Raw genomic sequence first — 19,142 nt, forward strand, 5'->3', positions numbered from 1 at the left:
GACTTGGAGGGCAGGTGGGGAGTCGTGTGTTGCGTAAGCAGCCCAGGAGTGAGACTACTTCATCCCGGGATTCTCGTTCTCAGGCCACTGGCCCATTGTCCCCCTGATCTCACCCTCTGTGTTCCCATCAATGGGCTCGAGTGCACCACCCGGTCTTATTTTAGCTACTTCTGTGACCTCTGCACAGCTACTTCTATTTCTCCCTGAAACACTTAAAAGGAAGCTATATTCGAAACATCCCGGAGATTAAAATCAGTTTCCATATATAGAGCCTTTAAAAATGAGTGCTGGAAATTCAGCTGAATTAGCCATCATCGCACCCATTCTATTCCATTCCGTGAGTTACTAATGCTTGGCGAAAGGGGAAGGAAGGAACAAGTATGAGTAACTTAAGACTTGCAGTGCCCGCCGATGCTTTCATGAAGGCTCCTGGGTCCTACAAAATAGCGCAGAGGATGGGCTGGGAAGATCTGTTTCTTATCTCTAGATCCTCGAGGCGTTTGCAAGGACCAATGGGAGTGCCTTTAAGGTTTGGGGTCAGAGCTGAAAAACAAGGGAAACCTTACAAGTCTCTAAATCCTTTCAGATGGGTCCATCTCATTCCTACAAACAGCCCACTAACAAAAACCCAGCTTCCTGAACTGGCTGAGACTGAAGGCCTCCCCGAGGCTTTTGCCTTAAGATTCCCTTCAAACGTGGAACCAAACACAACCCCTAGTATCTACGGGGTGGGGTGGTGGGGTGGGGGGAACTACCTAAAATAATAATAATGATGAACATCACCTGTGAGTCATGTGCTCTTAAAAAAAAAAAAAATCACCTGCATGAGACCCAATGGTCAATGAGACTTTGAAACGAAAATGAGAAGGTAAGGAAGTGAGAAAATTAGATTCACGGAAGTGGAATCACCAGACCAAAGTTGCGGAGGTACTATCTGCATTGTAAAGAGGAGTTCAAGGTCACTGCACAACTTGTGTAGAAATTGTTGGTTGGGAACCTACACTGCCTATGTCAACACAATCAAGTCTGTATATTGTTCTTGAGGAAGCCATCCCTGTACAATGACATTGGGCTGCTTATAAACCATAAAATGAACCAGCGCATTCTCTAAGAGGCAGCATCATGTGCTCATGGTCACGTGCCAGAAGGCTTTCGATGTCAAGGGCCAGTGGTCCTGGAAGAACTCCTGCACTTCCCCTCTTCCTGACTGATGGGAAGACTTGGATGTTCTCCTTCTATTTCAGGGCTTCTGCTTTCTTTCTCTTCCTCTTTCCCTCTCTGTTTCTTCTCAGTTGCAGGAAAGGGGATAGCAACGATGAGACTAATAGAGGCACATGTCCTTGAGGATCGAGCTCATGGGGCATCCCTTGTTTCCAGCACACGGTGCCACTCAAATTCCTGGCACTTCCTCTGTTGAAGTCTGGAGTTGGTCTTTGGTGCTCCAACTACCGTGCTGTTTTGATTCTTTCAATTTTTTGGCTTGAAACAATTCCGTTTGCCACAGGTTTGTCCCTCTAACTCACAAGACTCACAAACTGAGTCGATGGGCCTGAGAAGTTGCCATGTAGCTCCGCCCACTTCCACTGGCCTGGGGGGATACTTGAGTTGCACTTTGTCTGACTCTGTAAGATGTATACTTCAATTGTTAGCTCTTTTTTTTCATGGATACGTGTTTTAACATTTATTCTAAAATATATGAGAGGGCTTCAGAAAAGCTGGTGGGAAATCCCATTATCTTTTTATTTCATTTTCTCAGGAACTTTTTGAAGCCCCTCATCTATGGTCTGGAAGAGTAAAACCCCAAACTCCCAACTAAACCCACTGTCATCGAGTGGATCCTGACATACAGCAACTGGATAGGACAGGACATAACTCTTTACTGGAGCAGAAAGCCTCATCTTTCTCTCACGGAGTAGCTGGTGGTTTCAAACTGTGGACCCTGTGGTCAGTGATGAGTTTTCACAAAGCTGATCGCTGGATTTAAATTCCACTTTATTTGAACATTCTTTAAGTATGCTTTTTTCACTCCCATTTTAATCATTTTGTGCCCATGCTATTATTACTTTGATTTTAATAGTCGAGGAGCCCTGGTGGTGCAGTGGGTTGAGTGTTGGTTGGCAGTCGGAACCCACCGGTCACTGAGCATGAGATCAAGGAGGCAGTCTGCTTCCATAACACTTTACCACTCTGTCCACAGTTCCAGTCTGTCCCACAGAGCCCCTATGAATTACGGTCAGCTCCCAGGGGAGTGGGCTTGAGGGAGACGAGTTCTGAGGTAGATCCTAATGGGAATGTCTGTTCTGGAAAAGAAGAAGTGATTGCAGAAGGATGGGAGGCTGTAGCTCTCCAGGATGCTTCATGTGCCCGGGATTCATTTCCCTTCTGGGCGGCTCCGTTTCTTTTCCTGCGTCCACAATTCCGACCTGTCGCACTGCTCGCTGGTCTGGTGAAAATGGCCACAGCCGTTGGTAGCTTACCTGCACAAGTCTGAGGCAAATGTGCAAGTCTTTGTGATCTTGCCTCTTCCCTTGTCATTTTAATTTCACAAAGATTATTTTCTTAAAGAGCACAATTCTCATAGCAGACCTACTTTGCCAATTAAAATAAGCGAGTTGGGAGTTCCAAAACGACTTCAGGGGATAGTTTGGGTTACAGGGAGCTCATCCAGGCTCATTGACTCCAGAAAGCCTGGCTTCCATTGAGAATTTGAAACTCTCTTTTCCACTGTCCCCTTTTGATCAGAATTCTTTTCTAGTCTTTGATCAAAACATTCAGTAATGGTAGCCAGGTACCATCCAGTTCTTGTGGTCTCCTGGCAAAGAAGGACGTTCATGGAGGCAGCCAGATATGTGTTCAATCTTTCTCCAGGAAACCAGTCTTATTTGATGATCCGTCTTTCCAGCTGCCATCGGGTGACAAGTTCCTGTCATGTTGCCACCCACTACTTCTCTCTATTCCGATTTCGTCCACGACTCTTGAGTGGAGAGGCAACAGTGAAAGGAAGTAGTTATCCAGAATTTCTGAATCTCCACCTTTTAGAAAGATTGCTTACGGAAATAGAAAGACACTTGAATTCTCTGCTAACCCTTCCCCACTGGTTGTTTGCCCTTGAGCCGTTAATTCTCTACCACCGCCACAACCCCAAAAGAGGTTGGCACGCATATCTTCAAGGATGAGAATTCATCTTACCACCTTACATTACGAGAAAGAAATCTTCCGAGTTGCCAAGAGCAGAGATCGTGTCAGGCTCACCTCCATCTCCCATGCAACATCTGGGCAGTAACTTAATAGGGACCCAATAAATGTCTGCCAAGTCAAATGGAAATGCCACATGACATATGCGTTCTCGTGACACTCAGTTCATTAATACATAGGGACCACAAAGGTACATGTAACAGATCCTTCCAACAAACAGAAGAGGGTGCATGGTCTAATAGTCTCTACACTACAGCGGAAATGGAGGAAGTGGGCTAAGTGTTGGACTATCAGCCGCAAGGTCAGTGGTTCATACCCATCAGCCTCCCCTTGGGACAAAGAGGTGGCTTTCTGCTCCTATATAGATTTGCATCCTCAAAAACCCAAAGGGACAGTTCTAGTCTGTCCTAGAGGCTCCCTATGAGTTGGAATCCACTTGATGGCAGTGGGTTTGGCTGGTAAGGTGGTGTAAGGGTTAGCATATTGGACTGCTAACCACAAAGTCAGAGGTTCAAACCCACCAGCCACTCTGCCTATGAAGATTTACAGTCTCAGAAACCCGAGGGAGCAGTTCAGCAGAACTGATTTGATGTCAGTGAGCCTGAGAGCAACAGTGGCGATTACAGCAAACTCGGAGCCATTAACTTGCTAGCTAAAACAAACCAAGACTGGGAGTGTACTTTTAGTTTTTCTAATCTGTAGAGCTGGGTGAAAAATGTCTACTTTGTTGGATGAGGGAAATTATGCACGCAGAAGTGAGTCGTGCACGATGCGCTCTCGTTGGGCACTGTTGAGTCAGTTAGGACTGGTCCATCAGAGAAGCTGCCCCGCCGTAGGGTCTTCTAGGTGAGGGTCTGCATGGGAGCCAATCCGCGGGACTTTCTCGCTGGGAGATGCCGCCAGTGGGATGGAATCACCCACCTTTCTGTTAGCAGCTAAATCCTTAACCACTGTGCCACCAGGGCTCCTTCAGACATTTAGGGAGCAACACACCGAAAATGTCAGGGCTTTCCCCAATAACCAGACCACAGTCGCTGCCTCAGAGAGGATGCCACATCTCAGCATGCTCATCGCCCTGCCGTTCCACTTCAGCAAGGACGGCCATTGGTCTCTAAGTGTCCACTCAGCCAGTACAGTTTCAAAACCCATGCCCAGGGTGCTAGAAGTGTCTGGAAGATTTATAAGCAACTGTATAGCACCTCCCCCTCCCCTTATTTTTCCAATTTTAAATATGAAAAACTTTACTGTCTGTGCTTTATTTTTTTTATATCCAGACCAAGGGGGGCTTCAAAATGTTCACAGAATGTTTTCATTCTTTTATTTCCATGTTTGAAGCCCCCTCACACTGTTTGCTTGGTTTATTTTTTTGCAAAGATGGATTAAATATAAGAACTTCCACTAATTTCTTGCATCTCGCCATTTTATTTCTTGGCTTTTTGTTTGTTTTTTTAAAGACAGGATTAGCTCAAGTCTTTCAACTATTCACGACGTCATTACTTCCTCTCACTCTTTTTGAGAAATCCTAAATTTGAGAAAGTGCCTTCAAGTGCCCCCAAGCTTGAACTATGACACTTCTCCGGGGGTCCTTTGTCAACAGCAGTCCTAAGAGCTAGTGAGACCAGTGGTTCTGTTACTTAATAACACATGCTGTCTTCCTGGTCAGGATTGGGAATTGCCAGGGCTGAGGAAGAAGGGATTCATAATCGCACACCTCCGTCAGCAGGCCCGCCTCTGACCCCACCCCCAAGTCCCGTTTGGGGCTGCAGTTCACATTCTGGGAGTACATAAGACCTCAGCCAGCTGCCCTCTTTGCCCTTGCTGGGTGACAGAAGGTGGCCAATCTCCAATCGCACCACCTGGAAGGGAAGCCCGGGGCCTTCCCTCACCTGTTCCTCTCATTGACGTGGAACTGAACACCTCCTCGCATGTAGGACGTGCCGTCCCGCACCGCCACTTCATGCCTGTCATTGTTACAGCAGCAGCACAGATAAATAAGCCCGAGGCCCTCATACGAGTCGGATGTCATGGGCCCCGGTCTCCTGGGGGCCTGCTTCCTGTTATTTTTCCAGTCTTGTTGGGGCTCAGCGAGGGTTGAGCCTTCTCTGCCCAATGGATGGAATCGTTGCATCATTTCAACCCTCAGAAGTTTCTGGAGATTTTTCCAGCAGCCCTCGGCCCCGAGCGCTAGCTAAAGTGTCCCTTTCTTTTGCAGACTGCTAGCACCTTGGTTGTGGCTGACTCCAGGGTCTCTGGATGCTACCGTTGCATGGCTTCCAATAAAGTGGGGACAGTGGAAAGAAGCATAAGCTTTTATGTCACAGGTAAGCCACATATCCTGCACTCAAGGAAGGGGGGTGGGGGGGTGTCGCCTTGTCACCGTGTCACCTCCCTGTCTCCTCTGCTGGGTTTGCTTTTAGTGCACTTATGCTGGAGTGGTTTTTGTTTCAAAAACAAAGCCCTCTCCATAGGATTGTCAGACTTCTGAGTAGCTTCATCCTCGCTCTCAGGAATGGAATTCTACAGCCCCATTGAGTCTCCTAGCAAGTTATTTCCATGAATTCTCTTAAGAGTTATTTGTGTATGAAGGGAGTTTCAAAAAATAGGTGGAAAACTTCCATTATCTTTTCATTCCATTTTTCCACAAGCTTGTTTGAAGCCGCCCCCCTCCCCACCCACATTTGTCTCCCTCACAGGTGAATTTGGGGTCCTCTCGTGGTCTTTACTGAACCCCCTTCAGGGCTGAGCACAGGGTCAGGCAGCAAGCAGTCCAGGAAACTCAAGGATCACGCTGAAAAACAAAGCAGTGAATGGCTTCACAGCTTCGACCATTCCAACCTTTGAGGCTCTAGAGAATTCTGAAAATAATGTCTTATTCTATATAGTAAAGGTGCACCTTTCTGGTGGCCTTTAAACATTCTAGCCTAAACACGATGGCCTCTGCAAATCTTAAAGCCTCCGAGGCACACAAGTGACACTCCCTGTGTCCCTCCATGGGCACAGGAAGGAAGTAAGCAGCTCAAAGTATAAAAACAATTGCCTGGCTCCACACAGCCCCCATTTCTGAGGAAATGTGGGCAGCCTGCCAGCTCTCTGGAAACTTTGCACTGCATGGGGCAGGCTGCAGCTTTTGCTCAGAATTCTCTAGAAAGGAATGGGAAGGTCCAGTTTCATGAGACATGCAGCTCCTCAGATACCTGATAGGCCCTGGGCAAGTTAGGCTGGCCCCGGGAAAGCCATGTCTTGGGGGACAGCTGTGAGGGGAGGGGGCTCTCAGAGAAGGTTAGTGCTGAGTGGGGCGTGAGAGGTTAGTCACAGTGTGCACACCTCCTTCTCTCAAGCTCAAGATGAGAGAGGGGATTTGGGGAGACAAGCGGTGAAGGGGGACTCAAGGAAGGGGAGCCTCTAGAACAACTCAACCCCAGTCCTCTCAGACCAGAGAGCTGTGAGGCCACGCGAAGCTCTGTGTCGTAAAATCCCTTTATGTAAAGGGGGGTTCAGGTGTAGATGTCAATACAAAGCTTTTGTGTCAACCTTATCCTCATTCAGTCAGCCTCCAATGTGCACTCCGACCCTGAGCATCCGACACCCTGTTCTGTTCTGAGTGGGCATTCCACCAAGTTGGCGAGAGTTGAATGAGTGCTCATGATCAAGGGGTTCAACTCCACTCTGGGTAACACAGGAAGGTGTATCAATGTGTCCCTAGTCTTTCTAGAAAGATAGTTCTAGCTACCAAGACACAGAAAGAAGAAACGTTCTATGCGGTCAGCCCTGTTATAAAAATGTAGGAAAGCAGATGTAACACCATGGGTGTGACTGTCACACTAGGTCACCACTATTTACAAGAGATGGGCACATGGCTTCACCGTGCAGAGGGAGCTGACCCCTGGTTCACTTGGCATCCCCTTCGCGAGCCTCACTTTATCCACACTGCGGGTGGCCATGCCTCCAAGTGGCCTCCAGGTGGCCATGCCTCCAGGTGGCTGGTCTCTCCAGCCCCCATGTCCTCTTCATGAAGAGTCTCGCTGGGGCCACCTCAGGAGGACAGGCCTAGGGAGAAGGAAGACCTGGGCCAACTTAGCTGCAGGCTTGGGCTCTTTCGAGCAAGAAATTCTGGGGTCCCAGGTGCCCCAACCACACTCTGACAGATGGGGGAGGACGTAAGTGGTCTACGGATTCTCCACAGTGGTTGGGGAGGGGAGAAGGAAGTGGGGCCTGGGCAAGGCAGAGGTAGCTCTTGCCTGGGTCTGAGGGGAGTCCCGGGTGAGGATGTACTAGGAGCTGGGAACACCATGCTTCCTTCCTTGTCGTCCGGAGAGTCCAAAAGAAAGGTTAATGGGTGTGCAAACTTCATGAAGATGCCAACACCTGGCCTGGCCCACCAAGACGTCAGTGGTTGCGCCTGCTTTTTGTGCATGTGGTAAGGTTGTTGGTGTGCACAGGGCCCCGCTGGTGAGGTGGAATGGTTGCTGGATACAGGGAGCAGCCCTGCAGTACTTTCCAGCCTGCTGTCCTCCCAAGGCTTACCCATAGAAAGGAACGAGGCGTGTGCAATTGGAACATAACTACTCAGAGAAGCTCATGACACCTTTCGTCTGGCAATTCAAGAGCTTTCCTCTTAACACTGAGCAGACTTTCAGTGAACTTGAGATTCCTTACCAGGTCTGAAAGGAGCCTTCGAGGCCCAGTGGCTCAAGCACTAGGCTGTTGGCCACAGGCTGTGGTTCGAACCCGCCAGCTCAGCAGAAGGTTGAAGCAAGCGGCTTTTGTAAAGGGGGTGGTTGTCGTTGCTGTCGTAGGTGGCATCCACTCAGTGACCCCACATACAGCAGAAAGAAGTGCTACCTGGCCCTGCGTTCCAGCCCACTGTGGCAGCCGTGGGGCCAGCCATCCCATTCTGCACTGCCCCGTGGGGTCCCCAGGAATTGGGATTGACGAGCCTCGGTGGGTTGGGTTGAGTTGAAAAGTGCTCTTTTTGATGGATAATCTTAGGAATGTTGCCTAGGCATGTTTTTGAATGACTTTTTCACTCCCCCCAACCCCCATCTCGCTCACAAGACGTGTTCTTAGCGGTGACATTAAAACACTCTGTGGAGGGTTGCTCCGACGAGCGGTGACTGTGTAGGTGCACTGGCTCCGCCGGTGCGGGCTCCATGAGGGGACCCTTTAAAAGCCCCTGTCTAGTGAGCTGATGTTAAAGTAGAAGGGATCACTTGGGGGGTGGGGGGGTGGATGCCTCTGAATGGCACCAGGAGAAACTACGGGACTGCCCAAGGTGCGCTCTATTGCGCATCTCCCAATAACAGCAACAATGTTAGGATACTTGAGAATTTTGAAAAAGCAACTATCCTAACGCAGCAGCTCTAGATTGGGGTCTTTATTGCGCCCGACGTCAATCGTGCTGTCCTCCTTGGAAGCACAGAACGCTTAGGACTGGCCCCCAAAGGGATGAAGACCAGTTGACTGAGACCTTTCAGACCCCCTGCTGGCTCAACAAGCTCTGTCCTTTGCTGGTGCACAGCAGCTACTTGTAACGGGGCCTCAGGGGAAAGACCAGGGTCCGCTCCATGAAGAGCCACGGTCTCTGAAACCCACAGGGGCAGTTCTACCCTGCCCTCCAGGGTCCCGTGAGTCAGATCCACTCTGCGGCAGTCAGCTTGGCGTTTTTAAAGGGTCCCTAGTGGCACCATGGATTAAGTGTTAGACGGCTAACCACAGGGTTAGTGGTTTGAACTCAGATAAGGCTGTCTGGGTCACTCTAAGTGACAATGGGCCCGGCAGTAGTGAGTTTGGGGCGCTCAGGTTGGGGGGGTGGGGCGGGAGGTAGGCAGTGATAGGTTGTTGAAGATGTTGCCGAATCTGTAACAGATGCTGAATCAAGTGTGGGCCGATGTCTTGTTTTCATTTGGGTCTGAAGACGAGTCTTGTTTTTTGACTCAGGCTAAGGAAATTACTTGTGTCACCAGCCCGAATTAAGAGAGCAGCCCTCTGGCTTTGGGACATTGCTTGGGACATTCTCTGCATCTTTCTGCTTGGATGCTAGCAGGAGCCCTACGAGGCTTTTCTGAGAAGGGCATTTCAGAGAGGCTGCCTGGGAGTTCTAGTCAAATTGGAGTTTGGGCGGGTGTTCCCCCAAGGGCAGACAGACCCCTAGGACAGACTGGACCTCCCCTCTCTTGCTCACACCCCCCCTCCCCCCACTGCCTTTCTTCCCTCTCCTCCTCTCCCTTCCCCGATGTGTGTGTTTTTGCTGTTTTGCTGGCCGTCAGCACGCTCATGGGCGTGTTAGCCGTGAAACAGGAACAACTCTGGCTTATCTCTCTGATTTCCAGTGTCACTAACTGCATTTTATTTTGAGATTCCTGGTGGTGCTTGGCAAAGATAAACAAAAATCTTCCATCAGGAAACCTGTGAGCTATTTCCACAGGAAGTTTCAAATCACTAAAGTAAATAGACGCAGCCCGCATGCTTTCGGTCGCGTTCCTGGGCCTCACTCGGCCACATCCCGAGGCCTCTGAAATGGTCCTGGGAGAGGTGGTTTGCTTCCTTGCCACCAGGGCTCCACTCTCCTGCTTGTGCAAGGGCTGGGGGCGGGGGGGGGGGGGTGAGGGGAAGGAGAGAGGGCCATGTCACACGCCACACCCCTCGAAAATGCTCCAGGTAGAGAAATCCTGCAGCTGAGCAGCTAGGAGCCCTTGGAAGCGCGGTGTTTAGCCGCTGAGTGTTTAGCCCGCTCAGGGGCTAACGGAACCCAAGAGACAGGAGGGCCCGGCAGTCTGTTCCCATGACGCGTACAGGCTCGGAAACCCTAGGGGGGCAGCCAGCTCCCCTCAGGCACCGGCACCCAACAGCGCCAAGATTTTGTGTGAAAAGGGACCAGCTGCTCCCTCATCTTTGGGAACTTTCTGAGATTTTCATCTTAAAAAGCAGGAAAGCCTCCACTGGCCTCCTCTCTCTCCCCGACCACTGACAGCTTCACTAGCCGGTGCTGCCCACCGCTCCCAGGTTTCAAATGAATGCTTGGCATTCCTTCAGAGGTGGTTCTCGATAAGGAAGCCAGAGCTGCGCTAAATCAGAAAAACAAGCAAAACGAGATTGAGGAAAAGACTTGATATGACATCTAATTTTGGACTATTGTCCCCTTCAGGTTTAAAGGTTTCTTTATAGCTTTGTGTGCAGAGGATGATGATAATAATAATAATAATAACAGCATAACACAGTGCTTTTCATCTTCAAAGTACTTTGTAGAATGTTGGCCCAAATTCTTTGCTCAAATGTAGGAACAGCACCAGCGATTAGCAATGGGGAGGGAGAGAGCAGAGCAGTTCACAGCCAGGGACCAATGGTTTTTTTTAACCCTTTGTGAATGGGCCCCCATGACAGATAGGGAGTCCCACAGGCCCAGAGTTAAATGCTGGTTCAGGTTCAGGAGGAGGAGGAGGAGGTCTTCTGGGTGGAAGCGGAGGTTGGTTAGACCATGACACTGGAGAAAATGACCTTTAATGAATGTCACTTTCAGAACATACTTCAAGCGTTTTTAAGGGTGAATTCGGTTTCCCAAAAAGGTTTTTCCATGCATGCTTCCCCCTTGCCCCTTTCCCAACTGTGGAATCAGGCAAGGCTTCTGGAGTCCTGCTCTGGGTGTCTGGAGCGATCTCAACTTCTTTTTTGTCAGAGCAAGTAGCGGGCCTCATGCCTGGTCCAAAGTGCCAGCCAGGGCAGTGGGGGTCATCGGAAACAGCCGTGCGGCAGGGGGCTGGCGGGGGAGAAGGGACAGGGTTGTTGGGGGAGCACGGGTGTTTCCCTGGGAAAGTTGAGGTTGAAAGTAGGGTTAGTTGGCATCGTGAAGCATCCCGGCATGCACCTGGGCATGCCTCTCTTCCAGGGCTCCCACCTAACCACCTCCTGTGATTAAGTCGGATCAGAAAAGTTGCCTTAGTTTTGAGTCCAAATGGTTCCTCTCAATTTTGCCCACTTCAAATGCCCATTTGCTAGGGATACCATACATGATGAAGAAGTGGGAAATGTGGGATCTTCCCAAGGTAGGGTGGGGTCCAGTGGGGGTGGAAGACAAAGCATGCCTCTTTGAAAGGCCACTTTGGGTCAATGAGCAAAATGTGTCCTCATTTCTCTCCCATGTTGCCTTTGCTGCCTCACTTCTGATGGGATGGGCTTCCACTGGCTCACACCTGCCTCCTTTGGTCAGTCGCCCCATGCCCCTGGCGAGGAGCGGCAGACTCAAGCTCTCTTTGGTGACCCTGATAGCACTCCAGGTGTAAGGGTGTCAGGGTACGTCGCTGCTCCGTCTGTGAACTGAAGCTCCCCCTTCTTGTCTTTGCAGATGTACCCAATGGATTCCACGTCAGCTTGGACAAAATGCCCACGGAAGGCGAGGACCTGAAATTGTCCTGCACAGTTAACAAGTTCTTGTTCAGCAACGTGACTTGGCTCCGGCTCCTGACAGTGAACAATCGATCCATGCAGCACAGGGTCGGGAAGGAGAACGTGGCGGTGGCCCGAGAGTACTCCATGACTCTGAGTCTGACCATCAAGAACGTTTCCCTACAAGACTCGGGCACCTATGCCTGCCAGGCCAGGAACCTTATCACAGGGGAAGACGTTCTTCAGAAGAAAGAAGTGACCATTCGAGGTGAGCACTGCACCCAAAAGGCTGTTTTCTCTCGGATCTCCAAATTTAAAAGCACGAGGAGCGATTGTGCCACACAAAATAATGTAAAGCATTAAAGGACTCCTTCTGAGTAACAGTTGTCTCATATCATCTTGATTTATTGTCACTGTTGCTAACCTTCCGGCTTCGAGGACATGCTCCTCCCAAAAACAAACAAACAAACAAACAAAAAAATACCAAAAAAAAACAATCCCAACCCCCCAAAAATCCCACAATGAGTTTGGAGATGATAGGAGTACTAATGAGACCCCTGTGGTGCCCCCTGTGGCGACCCTGCTCGGGTCTGCCCTCTGAGCCCGGCCTGGTGCACGTTTGGATTTGGAGGGTCCCTGCACTTCATTTCTCTGCCTCCTCCTTGCTGTCCCCTCCTACCTGGTAAAGGACGCCCAGGGACGCTGACTGCTCCTTTTCCTCCCACTTTGACGCCAGCCTCTGGTTCCTCTGCGCTCGAAGGGGCACAGCCTGAATCGCCTTAAACCGACGCTCGTTTCTGCCAAAGACGGACACCGAACCCCTTCACCTGCCAGCTCGCGACAGAAACCCGGCTGAGTTGGAGTCTCTTGTCGGGACCACTGCCTGCTTGGGTTTTTGTACTGTTTCATCTGCTCTTGATTTGTAAATAGCACCTGGATAGAAAGTTATAACGGTTATTTATTTGAAAATGCTACTTTTATATATAAATATATATATATATATATTAAACATACCAAGCTTCAACTGGAGCTCCTAGACGGGGCCCCAGAAGGAGTGGGGACAGAAGGCAGGGGCAAGATGTAACTTGGAAGCATTAACGCTTTCTCAGAACCGGAAGTATAAAAACCCGGACTTGTCAACGCCAGCTCCCTCACCTCCAGCCATTCTGAGTGGCTGGCCAGGGCCTGCCCCGGGAAGCAGGCCATGCCTTCCTTTGAAATATGTCTTCCCCCTTTGGGGGTTAGCCCAAAGGGCTTTGTCGCGTTAACATGATGCCGCTCGGACATTGTACCACACTCAGGTTCGCGGGCAACCAACGCTATGGTGTATCAGAGGTCTAAGTAATGCTTTCTTCCAGATGTAAAGTTACAGGGTGTCCATGACAGGACGGTCACTTTCTCCAGAGGCAAAGGTTAAGGGGACCCCCCCCCATGGGGATTAAGAAACGTGTTAAGCTTGCGTTTGGGGGGGGCGACGCTTCCAGATGCATTGTCTGATTGATCGTCCTATGCGACTTGCACACAGAAGGGAGAGGGTTTGATAGGAAATGACCCTCTGAGGACTAAAATAACCAGGGCAGCCAAACAAAGTGGCCAGGCGGCTCAGTGGGCGGGAACAGAAAGGACAGCTCTCCGGGTCCCCTCAGGCAGTTTCCTCCTCTAAGTCACAGGCTCTGTCCCCCGGCTCAGTTTCACGTGGGAATCGCTTTTGTGGAGTATAAAGGCGTAAACAATACCATTTCCCTAGAATACCAGTTTTGCAGAGCCCCACAGGGCTCTGAGAACAATTAGCAACCTGGATGTTGTCAGCCCAAAGGAAAGAATGATCAATTGTGGCGGGAGCTTTTACCTATAGCTCTTTGAGGGGGGGCGGGGGATGTCTTTGTTCCCTGTAGGTCTGTCTGTCCCTTCAGGAAATGGTGCCTCTGGGGTTTCAAACTTGGAGGCCTCTGTTTTTTTAACTCAAGCTAAAGCCAATGGCCTGATTTTTCAGGCTTGCGTCGGGGTGGGAAATGGCAAGTTGGGCAGGCAGCGTCCCCACATGCCTTACCCCTAACAATGCAACACGCCGTCTCCCTGGCCAAGAGGAGGCTGGTGAGACTTGCAGGAGGTGGCCCCAACTATTCCCAAGAGAGGTGTTTCAGGATTCCATCAAGTCACTCAGTGCTCACTATGCCGTGATTCTTTCCCCAACAGCAGCAAGCAATGGGGAGAGGCCTTTTTTTTTTTTTACTTTTTTGTTCTTTGGGGTGTGAAGTGGGGCAAGGCTAACAGACCAAAAGAGAAAGAGGCAGGGAGGTGCACCTTAATATGGAGAACCACTGAGATGGAGTTGGGGGTGCAAGGCTGGATCCTTTGTCCTCCTTCCACAAGAGAATAGAAGCTATGGACTTGGGGGGAGTGGGGCGCACTGGCAGATCAATGGGGACTAAACTGAGATCCTGGTGGAGAACTTTCCTTGGTATTGGGAACCAGCAGAAATCCCATTAACTCCAACTGGCATCCATTGAAAGTGACCGGCCACTTGTGGTTCAGTTTGGGAAATCAGCTGCCCAGGTTCATCCAGCAACATAGGTTTTTACCTATGCTTTCACTGAGCCCAATTGCCAGTGTCAGAATCCACTAGCACCAGGTACAGGAAGGGGGAATTCATAATGCTTGCGCCCTTAGAAGCTAGCTCCCAGGCGAGACTGTTCACAGAGGAGAAAAGGTTACAAAGAGAGAACATAGGTCTCTGATAATGCATGTGTCAGAGGTGTCCAGGGTAGTCTGGTGTTCCGTAGAGACACCAGCGTTTATCCTGTTGCCCTTCTATGGCTTCTCTTCTCAGACACGTGTGGAGGCTTCCAGGAGTCTTCTTTGGCAGGGACGTCCCCCGTAGCAGCCCTGCTGTCCAATACATGCTCATCCAAAAATCATTTGGATGCTGACAGCCTGTAATCAAACTCCCTCTTTGCATTTCGTATTTCCTATGTTTTGCCTGGGAAAGAGTAGCTGAGCCCGGAGATGCTTCTAGAAGTCTGACTCGGGGAACTGGACCTGGATTTCAAAGTAGGCCTGGTCAAGTCAGCATGCTACTTGACCGCTGCACTGGTAGCCACGCTACTGCTCTCGATTGGTTAGTCAGGCTTCCCTGAGAGGTTTGGGCTCTCCGTGGCATCAACACGGAAGTAGCATGAGGAGGAAGCAGGGTCAGCCATCATACACGAAAGGCTGCAACACAAAGAAGAGAAAGGGAAAAGAGGCTGTCTGGCTGTGGAGGCAGAAAGCCATCAGGGAAGTGTTTTCATGGTCTGGCCTCTTGGGGGGCAAGCCAGAGCAGGAGAGAGGGACTTGTCCAAGCCAAAGGAGAGTTGATTCCATTTGTACATCAGAGGGGTCCTTAGACACTCTTGCTTTCCAATTTCACCCTGCTGAGAATGAGGGCAGATTCCTCATACGCTCTGGGAAAGCTAAATTGCACACCTGCCGTGTGTGGTTCAGGACTTCAGCACGCCATCGGAGTGATGGGGTCATATTCTGTTTAACCGAGAATTCCCACGCAGCGTGTAGTGAATGCTAACTATGTGGTCCCTCCAAGGCAGAGAGGAGGCAGGGCTCTGGGGATGCCCCTCGGGGGCCAGCTTCAGCTCTGTAGCACTGTTGTCATGTCTAAGCGGCTGTCACAGTTAAACTACACCAGGGAGGAGTGGAAAATGGCCCGAGAAAGCCCAGCTCATTGGAACTGCTGGTGTCTATACAGATTGTCTAAGTGACGCCCAAACTCTTCTGGTCTCTGTTCCAGGGTTTGCGTCGAGGGCGGGGTGGGGGCGGGAGGGATGGTTTGGGAGGGAGGGAATGCCATTAAGCATCGTTAATTGTTACCATTCTTTCACCTTGGACAAGTCAGGCCGACCAACCCAGGACCCACCTAACTAGAATGGCTACGTTTCAACAGGACGGCAGGCCTCAACCGCCTTGGTCCCCTGGAGGCACTGTAGCGGGCGGGGTCTACTGGCTGCGGCTGCTCCCTCTGGGCTTTCCATGCTGTGATGTACTTACTGCCTCCTAATGTATTTACGTCCATTTCGTTGTACTATATTGGTTGGCATTTTATTCAAACAAATTGTATTGTATCATATTGTATGTGTTAAGAGAAAATAATATAAAATACAATATTTGTACTATCATATAGTGCAAAAAAACTACAAAAGCTGTGCCTTGGTTTCTTGAATTTGTTCTTTGGCCTTGCCTCTGGGGAGGGAAGGGAAGAAGAAATCAACAGGAAAAGTTTCAAAGGTTGAGAATTCTCCCATTGGGCCTTCACTCGTGCAACGTAGGCCACGGACAGTTTGAGGTACACAGTTTGAGGTACACAAATACATCCTGACAAACACGTGAATAAAAAGACTCAAGAGTTCAACAAATGCCATTATGACGTTAGGTGTTTCCATGAAAGTTCATGCCAAGCCTCTATGCAAAGCCAGGCTGCTCACTGGCATCTGCTGTGTGAAATGCTTGGGTTTAAAAAAGCGTGCCCCGAGGAAAGGAGGACACGGGCTTGAAATCTCAAACCCAGAGAGCTGAGCTCTTGATTGGACTCTGTCCTAACCAAGGTCCAGCTTCAGTGTCGCAGCTTCGAGCACAGGGAGAGCACGTTACCCCTGCCAGAGAAAGGTCGGTGAACAGAAAGTACAACTGAAAGCAGAGAGCTGGGCTTTGTCTGGATGTTTCTGTAGGCATGTGAGGCGTGCTACGCGAATACAACCAAAGAATTCGGCGGATGCGTAATCAAAATTCCCTTTCTTTATTCACTAGATCAGCAAGCGCCATACCTCCTGCGAAACCTCAGTGATCAAACAGTGGCCATCAGTAACTCCACCACTTTAGACTGTCATGCTAAAGGTGTCCCAGAGCCTCAGATCACCTGGTTTAAAAACAATCACAAAATACAACAAGAACCTGGTAAGAAATTTTTTTGGTTTTCCATGCGCTTCCTCTTTCTCACCCCCTCCTTCTCCCCTTCTTCTGACCTCTCTGAGGGCTGAAAACAAACCACTGGGACTCTGGGCCACAATTACCTCAACTTCCAATGACGAATCTTTGAGCCAATTGTTATGCTGACGACAGCCACTCTTCTAGAAAGATCCTTCTACAATCTAACCACCTGTCATGGCTGCTTTAAACAAGGGGTTCAGGGAAGGGAAAAAATAAATAAATACTTAAAATGCTCAGAGCTACTTAGCAAATTGGAGTGAGGGCTTTAATTCCTGGGCTTGAGGGGCAGCTGACCTTTGAACATCTACTGTATGAAAGTTGACTTCTAATCTTTTAAATTCATCTACCCCCATCTTCGTCATTTAAAAGAGAATTATTTTCAACCATATCTCTAAAAGAAAATCTAAACTCAACCAGTATCTGTGAGTTTCTTTTGACAAAAGAAAACATTCCTGAAGACACATAAGGAAACCGGTGGGCTTCTGTTGGATTGGAACTCTGGGAAGTCCAAACCCTGTCCACTGCCTGCTATGTAACTCCGTGGTTAGAGAAAATGAAATTAAACTTATTTTAGAATGTGGGTTAATAATGCTACTTAATGGCAAATACAGGTAGTCTGCTTGTTTGCTGTGCTCCATCATCCTTCATAAAGCAAATAAGTGGCCATGTGGAATGGGCTTTGAATGTTCGTTCTCCAGTCAAAGTGGAACCTCCATTCCCATTAAGCACAGAATGGAGTTATGGTATAATGACCTCAGATATTAAGATATGCAAAAAAGGCCTGGCATTCCACGGGTCCAAAGCTCATCATCAACTCCATTTTTCTTCATAAAGTAATAACATCTTCTCCCACGCTAACATCATGGACTTTATCATCCACACTAGAAGTCCATGGCCTCTTGTTGACCTGTCCCACCTCACCCCCACCCCGCATCTAATCCATCACTACTTGAGCAGGTAAGAACTGCCAAATACATTTCCAGATCCAGCCCTCCCTCTTGCTTCCTACTGTCATCCTCCTGATTTGGGTGCTCTTCACCTGTCCCCCGAGCTTCTCTACAGAAACGCTTCTCTAGCTGCGCTTCCCACCGCTATCTTCTTTCTCTGCATCTCTTTTCCACACAACAGTGTGAGGGTAGCAATGGACATACCTCTTCAAGTCTCCCACTGACTCTCCATCACACAGCATGACACCCTCAGCAACAGACCCCTGCCAGCTCCTCCTGTGCTAGGTCTTAGCCCCCGCCGGGAGCTGGATGTTCTTGTCGACCCCTCCACACACTCCGCTGTCCTCTCCCCGTGTACTTTTATTCTGATGCCTCTTTGGCACGGAGTCCTTCCCTTCATCTAATGTCTGCCCAGCCCGTAAGACCCAGGTCCGGTAGCCGAAGAGAAAGAAGCTCCTTTAGGCGTCTTTATTAGTTCCGAGTATTTCTACTGCCCTCTGACTGTGTTGTTTAAATCATCGGTTTACATGTGTCTGCACTGTCGATGCATCTTTCTGCTACTCTCCTGTCTACGCACACTTCAACATGTTTACTGTTTTCTTACTATTTTTCAATTGTCAATTCACACAGGTCTCCTTTCTTTGAGGGCAGATCTGGCATCGCACTTGTCTTAAGTGCGCCTTATTTGTATGTCCTTATAACGTAGCGTGGTACTTGGCAATTTCAGTACTGTCTCTTGAGTGAATGAATGAATGGTTTTCAGAAGATGGTTATTCTATATTTAAGCCATTTCATTTGCTAGCACAAATGCCTGGATTTCAGGTGAGTTAGATCACAGACTTTAAAGCTGAAAAGGACCTTTGAAATATTCCTTCATCTGATTTGTGGAACTGTAAACTCAGGTCCCAAGAGGTCATGTGGTTTCCCCAAGACGACTGTCTATGAAGATGGGTATTTCCAAAGCTTCTCAGGGAACACTAATCCCATGAGATGTTGTGCCACAATAAAAAGATGAACAAATGCATCAATTAACCCATCCATTGATAGCTTGTGTAACCAAGATTCAGAACTCACATCAGCATATTAAAGGCCCACCAACTCTTGTTCTAAAGGAATCTGCTAAGCTGTGTTTATTAAGCTCCATTTTACCCAAACGTGCTTGATCACACGGTATAATGTGTAAAATGTTAGTGTGCCGTGTTGGGTAACTCTGAAAGGAGCAAGGTTGGCTCTAGCCTGGTTCTCCTACATTGAATGTGGGGTAATTCTGAAAGTCTGTGACCGTGCTGGGCATGGAGGCAGACAAGTCAAGAGACAGTGCCGAGGCAGAAGCATGGTGCTGAAAGCTCACTAAGGCCGTGCAGTGCAGGAGGAAGAACGGGGTTTGAGGCTCAGCTTGGCTCGCTGGGGTCACACAGGAACTTGGGCAACTCACTTATTCTTACTCCCTGAGCCACCGTTTCCTTCTTTATAAAATTGGGGTGGGTGCTGTGACAACGCAAGGATGTTGCTCCTGCGGTCGACTTACTCCTGGCCACGGAGAACCCGAATCAGCATAGACTGAGTCAGCATAGATTCACCATAGACTGATCAGCATAGACTGAGTCAGCATAGATTCACCATAGACTGATCAGCATAGACTGA

At 49.2% G+C, this 19,142-nt stretch overlaps 1 protein-coding gene across 1 annotated transcript in view; it reads left to right on the plus strand.

Annotated features, from left to right (window-relative positions):
• Positions 1–19,142, plus strand: part of FLT1 (fms related receptor tyrosine kinase 1) — a 181,090-nt gene that overhangs the window by 90,807 nt on the left and 71,141 nt on the right. Inside the window, exons 14-16 of the mRNA XM_045293991.1 lie at positions 5,408–5,516; positions 11,534–11,842; positions 16,372–16,518. Coding sequence (XP_045149926.1) covers positions 5,408–5,516; positions 11,534–11,842; positions 16,372–16,518 — 565 coding nt within the window. The remainder of the gene's footprint in view (positions 1–5,407; positions 5,517–11,533; positions 11,843–16,371; positions 16,519–19,142) is intronic.

The sequence above is a fragment of the Echinops telfairi genome, unplaced genomic scaffold (assembly GCF_000313985.2).
Source record: "Echinops telfairi isolate 266 unplaced genomic scaffold, ASM31398v2 ScPeMD7_2565;HRSCAF=3150, whole genome shotgun sequence".
NCBI classification, from domain to species: domain Eukaryota; kingdom Metazoa; phylum Chordata; class Mammalia; order Afrosoricida; family Tenrecidae; genus Echinops; species Echinops telfairi.